This window comes from Channa argus, chromosome 13, assembly GCF_033026475.1.
Source record: "Channa argus isolate prfri chromosome 13, Channa argus male v1.0, whole genome shotgun sequence".
In the NCBI taxonomy this organism is placed as follows: Eukaryota; Metazoa; Chordata; class Actinopteri; order Anabantiformes; family Channidae; genus Channa; species Channa argus.
This window is the reverse complement of record NC_090209.1, coordinates 9,301,766-9,315,062: the sequence shown is the minus strand read 5'-3', so window position 1 is coordinate 9,315,062 and position 13,297 is coordinate 9,301,766. Positions and strand designations below refer to the sequence as shown.

At 38.5% G+C, this 13,297-nt stretch overlaps 1 protein-coding gene across 2 annotated transcripts in view; it reads left to right on the top strand.

Moving 5' to 3' along the window:
• Positions 1-6,093: 6,093 nt before the first annotated feature.
• nup210 (nucleoporin 210) overlaps positions 6,094-13,297 on the top strand; it is a 28,718-nt gene continuing 21,514 nt past the window's right edge. For both annotated transcript variants that reach the window (XM_067527378.1, XM_067527376.1), the window contains exons 1-8: positions 6,094-6,737; positions 7,694-7,833; positions 9,293-9,424; positions 10,073-10,169; positions 11,176-11,326; positions 11,644-11,776; positions 12,933-13,091; positions 13,221-13,289. In XM_067527378.1, the coding sequence (XP_067383479.1) occupies positions 6,577-6,737; positions 7,694-7,833; positions 9,293-9,424; positions 10,073-10,169; positions 11,176-11,326; positions 11,644-11,776; positions 12,933-13,091; positions 13,221-13,289 (1,042 nt within the window). In that variant the 5' untranslated portion in view covers positions 6,094-6,576. The remainder of the gene's footprint in view (positions 6,738-7,693; positions 7,834-9,292; positions 9,425-10,072; positions 10,170-11,175; positions 11,327-11,643; positions 11,777-12,932; positions 13,092-13,220; positions 13,290-13,297) is intronic.

Sequence of the window (13,297 nt, the reverse complement as noted above, 5' to 3'; positions counted from 1 at the left end):
TTATTGGTGTGATTGAATGTGTGCTATAGTGGCTCACTTTTGCAGAACTCACCCTAGACAAAAGCTGCCTCAGTCCGTGAATAGGCTGACCAAACAGGCACAAGGGCCACTGGCCACTTTGTGACAGGGTCTCCCTTGACTAATCAATGACAGAGATAAGTCAGTGGCCCCATTGTTAGTATAGAAAACGCTTTCCTCTGACCATGCAGGTCATATCACTACAGGAGGCCCAAGTGTGACGCAGGACCACTGAACGCAAGTTCATATGATCATTAAAAACCTGGACACATTAGCTAAGTGAAGCTGGCTAATCCCCAGGAAGGCTGTTGTCACTCTCGGTGCAGCCCTGCCCCGTGGAGCCTAAACGCAACCAAGAAACACAAATCAGCTGCTGACTCTCAGATCAGGAGACAAGCAAAATCACCATCAAAGGAATTAAGTCTTTCATCCACAGATGTTGTACAAATGACAAAGATTACGTAATGTGCCGTTACCCATGGCCACCTGTAGTAAGATGTCTGTTGCAATACACTGGGCGATTTTGGCACTTACCACATGAGAAATATTTTTTCCCTCTTGTCATTTTAACAACTCCATATACTGTTTTCTTTTATGAATTGTGCACTTTCAGCAAATTGTGCACTTAAAAAAAATAATCTGAGTAAAACAATATAAATCATTAAATACCTCACTCCAGAGAGATGTCTGTGTTTTGCAGACAGAGACCAAATGGTCTGTCCCCCCCCACAGTAGTTGACCTGTCCTTACTCTTCTGGGGCGAGAAATCCTCAGTTCAGTAAAGCCTCTCTGCCTGCAAGATAATGTCATCTGACATGCACTGATTTGGGAGAGGTAATTGCACCCCACATTGTTGTAATTTCTCATTCATGCATGTTTAAATGGTGACTTATGCCACTAATAATTATCAAGACCCACTCGCTGCAACCCTGACTCGTAACAATAATGGGCACGTTCTCTATTTCACTGTAGGATATTGAATTAAGGTTTAAAGTTTAATACACTGTGTTTATTATTTGTTCTCCAAGCAGAATGAAGTAATTCTTGACTCAGTTCTTCTGACGATAGCTTGGCTTTAAGCTTCCTCTGAGATTTAATTAAAAGTGATACCAATTAAAGTGACATCATTGTCTACTTGGGGCCCCAAATGCAGCAGACCTTACTGTTATCTGTCCATTGAGTGATGTATTGTCCTGCCGTTGTTTGAACAGGTGGATACAGCTTGATAGGGTTTGTTGGAATCTTAGATCACAGAAGAAGTACTGCATGATTTAAATTGATACATTGTACCCTCAGTCCATTATCTGTTTATTTCATGAGTCATTTCACATGGATTTGAGTGTGGAATCATCTTTACACATACAGTAATCCCATTACAGCATTATATAATATCCGCAAGAATTCCAGCAACAACTATAAACAAATCAAAGTACAAGCTGATTATTTTTAATCTACTAATATCCATTGTAGTGATAAGAAATCTCACATATGGCTATAATAAATAATAAGTGTAGACCCTGTGTGTGTGTGTGTGTGTGTGTGTGTGTGTGTGTGTGTGTGTGTGTGTGTGTGTGTGTGTGTGTGTGTGTGTGTGTTTGTGCGTGCGTGCGTGTATATTGTATATTCAAATTTAGTTTTTATCATTGCACTTCTATGGGACTATGTGGTCGACTGTAGCACAGGAGGTAGATCGGTCCTCCACCAATTCCCCAGTTGCTGGTTTGATCCCCGGCTCCCCCGGTCACATGTTGAAGTGTCCTGGAGCAAGACAATGAACCCCAAATTAGTTGCCCCCAGTGAGCGTTGGTGAGCTGCATAGCAGCTCCCTATCGGTGTGTGAGTGTGCAATTAGGTCAATTAGAAGCAGTGTAAAGCACTTGGAGTACATGCAGGTAGAAAAGTGCTAAGTCCAGACCATTTACCATTTACTACACGATAAATAAGGAGAGAAATTCAGGTAGCAAAGACATGGAACTATGGCTCTGTGGGGGCAACACTATGGAAAATTACGACTCAAATGTACTGTAATGTGGTGAAAGTGACTCCTCACCTGTGACTTGTAAAGACTTAGAAATGGCATGTCTGCTGAAGAGTGCAACCCAACAGATTTCTGTTTAGGCACTGCATGAAATAGCAAGATGTTCAATTCTATTTCATTTCTGCACTGAATATTTACCACATCTGAAATATAAAAATGATCTAATGTCACAAACTCATTTAAAAACAGGCTATTGTTAATGTGAACTGATGTCTCTAAGTGAATAAAAGTGAAGCGTATATTAAAGTTAGGGCACATAGAAGCAAGATTACACCTTCACTGACCATAAACAAATGCATAGCGATGCAAATTCAAACTCATTGAGCTCTAAAATGAATATGTCATTAAAATAGCAAGTGAATTTAAAACATGAAATAGATTGTGTAAAAGATGTAGTAATTACAGCACAGCTTTGAAGAATTGCCCTGTTCTTCATGTTCTACTTAGCAGTATATAATCTTTTATATATAAATACTTTTCAAGTGAAGGGAAGATTTGTTTTTAATCTTATTATAATTAATAAAACAAAAAACACTAATTCACTAGTTTGCAGTTTGCATGGTGCAGAGTCAAGACCCTCTAGATATCTATAGTCTTATCACAGAGTTGTACACTGGTAATGGTTTAGGCTAGTCCCTCCTTCTTGTCCTCTTCCATGTTTCTTGGAACACACAAATAGCTCCCTTAGGCAAAAGCTGATTTCACTGGATAGTAACACCTTTTATTATGCCTACCTACAGCAGTTTTCACTGTGGCTTGCACCTAGGGGACCTTTAAGCTGTGTACTTTCCAAGCAATGTGAAGCAGTGACCCTTCCAAGGGCTATTACATTTGTGGTGAAAGCTGAGCCACCAGTTGAGAACCTTGCCACAGAGTAAGTGTTTAATGCTATGGATTCCTGCACCTACTTGTTTGAAACAAGCCAAGCATGGTGGCCAAGAAAAGTTCCCTACTTCACACCAGGAGGGATGTGAGTGCTGGTGCATGCCAGATGAGGAGACACTATACAGAAGTGCAAAGCAGCTGCAGCCATGTGTGTTGGTTTTGCTGCAATGTTTGGTTAGTTATAGCAGAGGTGAAATGCTTTGATTGTTTCAGTTGTGGAATATGTTGCAACATTACCTAGACTAAGAGTGATTTGCCATTGCCTTCGTTGAAAGAAAAATGTTAGAAGAAATAAGAGTAGATTAAATTAAGTGTAAACGGTAATTTTAAAGGTTTGACCACTTAAATGACTAAAAACACTGGCACAAAATCAGACAATTTAAAGAAAAATATGTTCCACCTATTTGAGAATTTTCTCTTTTTCTTGGATATAGTTAATGGTTGCTCAGCTCTTACGTTGTCAGATTTGTCCTCGGAAAATAATAAAGATCTACTCAATGCCCGGTAAATAATTCTACTCTTCTCTTAGAATGAGTTATGTCTGGCACTGTACTTTAAAGTGATGCATTGGCACCGAGTGCATGATTAAGGTATTCTTTTCCATGTTCTGAGACATTATATCATTTACTCCTCACATCATTTGCACGTGCACACCCATGGAGAGCACAGATCTTAAACTTAATATCAAATGCCCCTCACACAAATCGGCCATGGCAATATAAATAAAAGTTGTAGTCTTTTTTACAGTTCAGAGTCCCAGGTCCCCTTAAAAATGTGTCATTTTCAACCCTAAACAGCTTGAAAGACTCAAACTAAGTTGGGACAGCCACCATTTTAGACCAAATTACCTCTGCAGCACATCATATGTGCACCAGTTGTTATAGGTTAAAACAATAGTGATGGGCTTTTCTTGCTAATGCACTCTGGCTCAAAAAACAGGTCACCACTGGAACAGTATCCGTGTAATAAAAAACACATAGCCACAGTGTACTTGCTAATTAAGCTGTGCATCTCTCTGTGCCTAGAAATCTAGAGACCCAGTCCAGAAGTAGTGGTGCTGTAATAATTCCAAAGCTGATAAAATTATTTATTAGAAATAACACAGCCCATTGAACCCAAAATGTATAATTAATATTCTGTTACAATTTCAGATTTTACATCAGGAGGAGATGCCAACACACACGAAAGTGAAAATTGCATTTTTGATGTCTTACTCATGATTTTACAGCAGATTAAAAAAATCAGACATGTTGCCATGTTGTCACCTACAGCATTTTCTTATCATTCATCATTGTCTTCTTGTCATTTTAACTCCTGTATTAGGTAATGAAAAATGTGTCTAGTCATTGCTGTCATTCATTCCTTGGTGAGTATAATAAACAGATAGCTGTCAGTGACATCTAGGGGTGAAAATGTGTGCATTGCATGTTCTGTATGTTGCCCTCCTTTGTTTGGTTATTCAGTTTATCTTTATAGATTGGTGAAAAATACATATATTTGCTGCACACATTTTCCATAGTTAGGCATAAGGCACTTCACACATTGTATGAATATTATTATACAGACAGACATTATTTGTGTAGTAGACCAGACAAAGGGTTGCTTTCATTTATCCATACATGGCTGGAGTCCACAGACAGGTAGATCTATTGGCTATGAGTGTCAAGCATAGTCAAACACTTACAGGTTACCACTGGAGCACCAATGGACAATGTTATCAGTTTACCTGTGCAAACCCTTTGCACAGTAAAGAATCATATTTTTGTAAACAAATAAAAACAGTTTTTGTTGACATTGTGCCAAATACAGGTTTTGTCAAAAGTTTTTTCTCACTTTTGAGACCACCTTTAGTGAATGTGTTGTATTACGTTGGTTTTGGGAGTTTTGTCCAGTTCTGCTGTACTTACTATAGTTTGCATAAGACAACACAATAAATTAACGTAGGTCTATGGGGTGGTGGTGACTGTAGCTCAGTTGGTAAAGGCAGTTGTCTGCAGACCCCAGGTTCAGTGGTTCAATCACTGGTCCCAACTATATGTCAAAGTGCAAGAAACTGAACCCCCAACAGCCCATTCCCAGCTGTGCTGTGCGGACAATGATCCACTGTGGTGACCCTGAACTCACAGGATAAGCCAAAAGGACAATGTAACAGGGCTATGGGTGGATGGGCTTGTATATGAACACCAATAAACTGGTAACTTAGTGGCATTGTGTCAACAAGGTGTAGTTGGGAAACATACAAGGGGAATTTAAGAATAAGTGACTTCACATGTTTTCAGCTTATCTTCTATGGTTTATGTTTGGGTAGTTGATCATTAGTATTTCATTTCTATTTTTGTTTTCTGTATTTTAAATGTATTTGTACTATGTCCTACGGTTCTGCTCCGAATGGAAAAAGTAAGTTGAAAAGCTGAAAGGCATATTTGCATTTAACAAGAATTTTGTCCCCCTCACTTACTGTATGTACTGTACAGTATGCATGGCTGCTTCAGTTCCTCAGCAATCCACATGGATTTGACATGCAAAGTTAGTTTAAAGTCAATCAAAAACGGAAGTGTGCCAAAAGAAAACAGTCATGCACAGCAACAATGCTCAAACCAACACAAGGAATGTTACACATGAGTAAATGTAACATTTTGATTACTAACTGCAGTACCTCTTCTTTCCACTGGACTGTTAATTTTTACTTAGTTGCTATTTGAGCCTTTCAATTCAATTTAATTCAATTAATAATTTCATTATCTTTATCCTAATCATGGAGCCTATCCCAGCTGTCACTGAGTGAGAGGTGGCGTACACCTTGGGCAGGTCAACAGTGTCTTTGGGCCAACACAGAGAGTCTCTCTCAGACAGACAGACAACCTTTAAGATTGACATCCACACGTATGGGCAATTTAGAGTCACCAATTAAACTGACAAGCATGTGTTTGGACTTTGGGAGGAAACCAGAGGATAATGTGCAAACTGGAGGAGGCAAACTCCACACAGAAAAGCCGCAGCTTGTAGATGGATTCGAACTGGGGATCTTCTAGCTGTGTCTAGCTACAGTGCCCTCAATTCAATACGATTCAAGTCAATTCTTGGGAGAAAAACGCCCTGTGCCTTTAAGAAAGTGCGTCATCTCGTTGCCCGCCTTACGATGACGTCTCATTACTCCCGGTCTGCACAGTGGAAGTGTAATTATTGCTAATGGCGGGTATTTGTACAATCATGCGTCTTTAAAGCCGCTGCTTCCTAACTGTCTATATAAAAAAACTGAGATGTTAAACTCTTATTAGCTGTGTTTCGGAGCATCTTTGAAGAAAATTAAAAAGCCAAGGACCTGAATGAGAGGACCTGAGGACACTGTAACTGTACTTATCATGTGGCGGCTCTCCGTTGACTAGTGACACAAACTGAAACTGAGCAGGAAGACAGACAGCGTGTGTTTGAGTTGCGAAATCGCCCCAGACGCGATGTTCGCTCACCTTGTCGCCCGTCTCAGACACACAACCCCTCAGCTGCTCCACACATGTTAGCAGAACGTAATGGGACCTGAGAAGTTTAGCTAGTAACGTTAACTCACAAGAAACGCAGCGTTCATTCATTCGACCGTTAGTTCCGCTGCCAATAAATGTCCACAACCTTTAGCCGGAATGAATTCGTTGAAATTATTAGTGTTGGTGTTTATATTATTAATAACCGTTACTCAAGTTAACGGAACTTCGAAACTGAACATCCCCAAAGTCTTGCTGCCACTTGCTAGAAGTACACGAATTAACTTCACTTTGGAAACTACTGAAGGATGCTACAGATGGTGAGTAAATAAAACATAAAACCCGAAGTGTGCCACATGAAATGTGACGTCTTCTTGTGAAGGAGCGTCTTTTTGCACGTCAGGCCACATGGCCGACAAGACCGCACACTCTGTAGTCATGGTGTAGTTCATGGTGATGGGGCTCATAGAGCAGAAGTCACATTTAGGCCTAAAAGTGAAGTACTTTGAAGGTTTTGCATTCGCAATATTTCCTGGAAGAGGGCTCAATATTTACCGTACAATATTTAGTCATTATCTTCAGCAAAATAATGGAATGCTATACAATCCCCCATTAGTCTGTACTTCACCTTCGAAAATGAAATAGTTATTAGGCTCTTCCTCATTGTTTGCTACTTACCACGTCCTGGGTTTGAGTTTTAACTTTTTTACTAGGACAACATTTCTTTATGCACAAGCCAACTGTACTAGTTAATTATGCATTTATTCTGTGTATCTTCATATTTATATGTATATTCAAATATTATGCTACAGCATCATCATTTTCCATGTCCTTTGTTTTGTTTTCATGTTGCCAAACAAACTTTGGAATTAGGATGGATTTCAAAATAGTTTTGCTAGCTTTTCTTGTTTTCACTTTTTTTATTGTGGCATGAAGCTAAAGCTTCATCCCAAGTAGGATTTGTTTCCCTTTCATGTTTAAATGATGAGCCATGGGTAGAGCATCGGGCTGGGATGCAGATGGCTGCAGGTTTGAATCCCACCCCACCAGGTGCGGCCCCGCCCAGCCACCAAGGGCCACCTTGGTGGCTGGGCCCAGATAAAAAATAAAATGAGGGTTGTGGGCATCAGGCATAAAAACCTGTGCCAAATACACGTGTGGAACGTGTTTTGCTGTTGCGACCCCTGAAGGGACAAGCCGAAAGCTGCTGATATTTTGATATAGTCAAATTATGTACTTATTGTTGGTAATACATTTTTTGGTCTCTGTTTTCCAGGTCTTCCACCAGACCAGAGGTTGCAAGCATCCAGGCTGTGGATGAAGAGTCCAGCAGAGGCTGCTCCAGGAAAGCTGTTCTCCAGGCTCTCTCCACTCAGCCCTCCAGACTGACCAGCATCATTCTTGCTGAAGATGTTGGTAAATACAGAAACACTTTTTCAATGAACAATTTTAAACACAAGAAGAAATACAAGAATAGTTTCTATGTGGGAATAAGTAAATTTATTCAATTGTGCAAATCTTTTTTTGCTAAGTCATTGTCTCTGGTATGTTGGCAAATGTCACCAAATTAATGAATTAAAGATACTGAATCTTACTTGATGGCTTGTATTGTTGAGTATAGATGTACTGAGATAACGGTATAATGGCAGTATTTTGACATGTTTTATATTACCTTTTATGAGATTCTAATGTAAAAATGCTAAATGACTTTGTTAGATAGTTGGAACACCCTGGGTCATGCACATACCACAGTACAGTAGGCAGATAAGGAAACCTGCTCAAGCAGCCCAGCAGGTTTGAACAGATGAAGTATGAGATACTTGTGCTGGCTGATTTTTGCATTAGCCTTACAATCAATAACGTGTATATAATTAAACATACTTTACCATAAATGTATATATTGACAGTCGCTAATGGTTGTGGTTTACTTGTTCTTACTATACTACAAAAACATAACCAAGAATGTGTAGAAGTTTGTAACAGACAAAGCCACTTAATGGGCTATACACAATGTGAGCATGAGTATATGATGTGATTGATGTATGTCTATCACGTCAAATACTAAGTTTATGTTATAAGAATCTCTTAGAATAAAATCTTCAGAAAGCAATTGAGAGCTTCAAATGTGCATTGTAAAATGTTCAAATGGCCAAAAAGGTCAGGTATAAACATGCTCAGAATGCAAAAATAAGCTCTATTCCCTTCAGACTCCCAAATCTAATGAACAGGATTTTACAAATTTAGATTCTGTTGCATAACACATATTCTCCATTCTTTCTTTGCCGTTGTGAAACATTCTGTCATCTGTTTCCTGTGGCAGTCATATTCTGTCATGGATGGTTGGCAGGTGTTAGCATTTTCTTGTACAATCATTGGCCATACCACATTTCTAATGTCCTAACAAAAGAACCGAGTAAGACTGGTCACCTGTTCAGTTACTGAATTTTATTGAGGCTTAACTCACTCTTGCGGTTATAGATTTACCAAAATGTAATCTGTCCCTCTTACAGCATTCCTCTTAGCTGAATAGAAACCCACAACATTTGACTAGATTGGTTGCTGTTCTGCATTCCACCAGGAGTAGTGGAAGCATTTGCTTACTATTTCTGTATACTCGCAGTAAAGCACTGTGGTCAGGATGTGCTGTAGATTTTATGATCTGTCCCTCAACCATCAATATAGTTCTCTTTTTTTTATTTACTGTTCATTTTAAGATGTCAAGAAAGCAGGTTGGGAAAAACGTGGAGGTATTTGTGATTTACTGAAAGAATCTTATGTCCTAGCACAAGGCTTTAAAAATACATAGCAATCTTTTTTTGAACGTGCAGTATTAATTGTTTATGTGATGTTTTTTTCTTCATTGATTTTATTGCAGTTACAGGACAAGTACTGCGATGTGATGCCATTGTTGACATCATCAGTGAGATCCAGATAGTGTCAACCACCAGAGAGCTTCATCTTGAGGACTCTCCACTGGAACTTAAAATTCATGCACTGGACTCTGAAGGTGTCAGATATTATGTTTTTCACAGGATAAATATAGATCATTATTATGTCATTATAGGCATCTGGTTTTAATAGCAGAGTTGAGTAACGGCAAAATATTACTTAACTTTGCCATTGGAAGAAGGCTGCATATTATTGTTTATTTGCTGGTCTAAGGACTTTTCAGAATAATGACTGAGCTTGCTCTAGGCAGCATATTCTTTTCCTTAAGGCTGTGATTTTGTGGCTGATGTTTGTTCTGTTTGACTTGTTCCATTTAGGACAGACACACTGAGTTTAATGAGCTGTAGCTACTGCCTGATTCTTTTTTATGATGGCTCAAGGGCCCAGTGTTTTGTTTTTGTTTGCTTTGGCCTAAAAATGCACTATAGAGTCTTCAGACAAAGTAGATTGCAAAAGGACTGCATGTATTTCTTAATGAAATGCCTATTGGTTTTGTTTTAGCTCATTTAACTGTTAAGAGCTTTCAGACAATAGTGCTCAGCATCCATTTTCCATTGAAGCATAAAGTAGTGACCCCAGCCTTATAACACATATTGAAAGGTTTATGCAATCTGTCTCAATTCTTGTCAATTATCACATATGAAAGTCTTGGACTTGCTGGTTTCAGAAAAGAGCAAGACTTACACTTGTTGTTTTTAATCACAAGGAAACACCTTCAGCACCCTTGCAGGTCTAGTGTTTGACTGGACCTTAGTGAAGGATGTAGATGTAAATGGATTCTCTGACACCTACAATTCATTACGGTAAGCTTCCCTGTATTGAAAATAAACTGTAACTTTTTAAAATATTTTTGTTTACCAGATATATGCTCCAAAACATATCAACACAAGGACAATTGTTATTTTTCTAAATTAACTGTATTATCCACAGTCACCATGCAAATACTAAAAGCAACAATGAATCACCTCCGCCTGTCTTATAGTCTTCTACCTGGATTAATTTATCTGTCTGTGCCATTGACCTCTTATGCTGTCCAAAAACTATTCAAAATACATCAGCAAGACACAGCGTTCAAATGGGTGTTGTCTTCTCATTTCAAAATGTGTAAAGGACATATTTTTAACAAATGTCCCCAAATGCTCTGAATTGTCATTACTTTGTACAGCAGTAAGCAAGTCAACTGTGCATGATATCTGGTGAAATTACTGTGATTAATTTCAGTTTGGGAAAGATTTTTTTTTTATAACAGGTTTTTTTTGTTTTGTTTTGTTTGTTTTTTTAAATGAAAAAATATGTCAGTGAAGCAGTGAATTTTGTTTTTTATAACAGTTTTTTTTTTTTGTTTGTTTGTTTGTTTGTTTGTTTTTAAATGAAAAAATATGTCAGTGAAGCAGTGTGTTTGTGTATGTTTTAGATCCATGGAGATGTCTACAGCACAGACAAATAAGCTAATCCAGGCTGCAATGGTTGGGCTTCTGTCCAATCAGAGAATTAGATTCTTTTTTTGAAAATTTGCTTTATAAGCAGATTTCGAGAGATTTCAAATAAAGAGAACTACTTGAAGACTGGGCAGAGTGTAGAAAAGCAAAGCAGGGAGAGACTGGATGGAATAGAGTGGATTTATTTTGAATCTAATATTAGATTACATATTTAAGCTTTAATATTCCATTCAAACTTTACTCAGCACAAGATATTGCAAACCAAAAGTAGACAAATATATTTGGCCTATTTGTGTGACCTTAAAACTCACAAAATGTGTAGCTTCACTAAAGTATTATGATGTTAATATTTTCTGCTTTGTTATTTAAGGGTACTTAAATTCTCTGAGTCCACATACACACCACCTGGATACATATCTGAAATGGAGCGTGTTGGGAAGCAGGGTGACATTATTTTGGTGTCAGGACTGAAAACGGGACATGCTAAGTTGAAAGCCAAAATCCAAGAGTCATTGTATAAGGTAAGCTGTTAAATGGTAGAAAATCTTGTCTTCTTGGCTGATGACAGTTTTACAAACTTCAATTATTTTACTTCTCATGTTTAATATTTTTAATACAAATAAGAAAATCAGAGAATTGAAAAGAGTTCTGGCTAAATGGTGCCCTATGTCCGATGTTTCATCTCAGGCATAGCTAACATTACATAATCATAATGACCCTTCCTTGCTTTATATGTGATGTCACCATAAGGGTAACAGTTAAATTGCAACTATTTTACTCTGTAAAGGCGGCAAAGTTTAAACTGTTGTTTTGTAACCATGGTATCTGCTGCAAACAGGATGTGGGTGCAGCTGAGGTGAGACTGCTGATTTTAGAGAACATCCTGCTAAGCCCTGCTCATGACGTCTACTTGTTGGCGGGAACTTCCATTCGATATAAAGTCCTGAAGATAAGACAGGGCACAATCACAGGTATGACTGTTTAGAAAAGATGAAGCACAGGGCTTGAAATTAACGGTGTCTCATTGTCCAGGGGAGAGTAAAAATAGCACCTGGGACACAAAATCTGTGAGATTTGGGACAATAAAGTAAATGATCTTACAGTGTGAGCATTTTGCACTAAAAATAACTAGGCCATGCAAATGGAAATAATTATTTGTGTTCAGAGTGCTGGGATATCAGTACTATGAGAGACCAGTTAAAACAGTGAACCTGAAAATATAGTTTGTGGAGCAGCCTATTCTCTTTCTATAAGTCAGGGTGCAGCTCAGCCAAGTGTTCCACAGCTGAGAGGGAGCAGACAGCTCAGGTAAAGTCAAACTTACTCCTCAACTCCAGTGGACAACATCAGTGCTTACTCAGGTAAAGGTGAATAAAAAAGCTCCATGAGCTAACGACCAATTGTTAAATCATCATGTTGCAGAAGAGCAATGTATTTAGCTCTGCCCGCAGTTTCCCGTCCACAATCATATGTTAGCCACAACAAGCTTAATGCACTAACCATTTAGCCTTATGTGCCATTAGCTCAGGTGGACACCGAGACAGCACTCCCCACACTCCCAAACCAGGAAGGATGCTATAAAAGCTGTAGCTGTCAGCAGAGAGCCCCCATTAGCAGCAGAAAAAGACAGGGATCAGAGAGTTATGGTGACTGATTTTATGTTCATTGTTCTTAAACTTAACAGTTTCTATTAGTAAGATATTATTGGATCTAAGTTGTGACTTTGGTCTTGTAAATATGAAATTATTTATTTACTCTTGTCGTAAATTCTAAAATAAAAATCTAATATAACTGTCTAATCCTACAGTCCTGTAGTAAATCATCCTTCATAAAGGTGGTAATGTAATGGAGAGCCATTGTGGGACACTGAAAAAAAATGTTAATTTGGAGCCCTAATAAAGCATAATTTTACTTGAGTTAGAATTTCATTTTTAAAGCTGTTTTTATCAAATCTCACAGTTCATAATGTCCAACCATCAGTTGAATACCTAAAGTATGAAATGAAAATGTTTGAGATGCTAACAGTAACTACATGAGTGGCACAGTTGTTTTTGTCCAACTTCTGCACTGTCTGCTACAGAAATGCCAACTTTTAAACTGATTTGTGTTTTTGCTGGGTTTGACCAGAGCTCCCTATGCCTTGTGATCAGTATGAACTGCACCTTCAGAACAGTGTAGTTGGCCTTAATGGAAACCCAGATGTTGCTGTGGCCAGTCTGGATCCAAGCACCTCCACAGTTACAGCAGTTCAGCTGGGACACATCAATGTGGTCCTGGACCATAAGAGTATCCTTATGACAAATTAGGATTTGCATCCTGTAGTCATTATTTATATGTCATTACAATGCTGTGTACAATTTACAGTATTTAGCAGAGTGTCTCTGATTATTGTTTTCCTTAGTATGAAATATTTAGGCCTTCGGATGCAAGGAGTGTCTCGACTACCTAACAGCACACTGTATGTGGTTGAACCAGGCTACCTAGGTATGTTT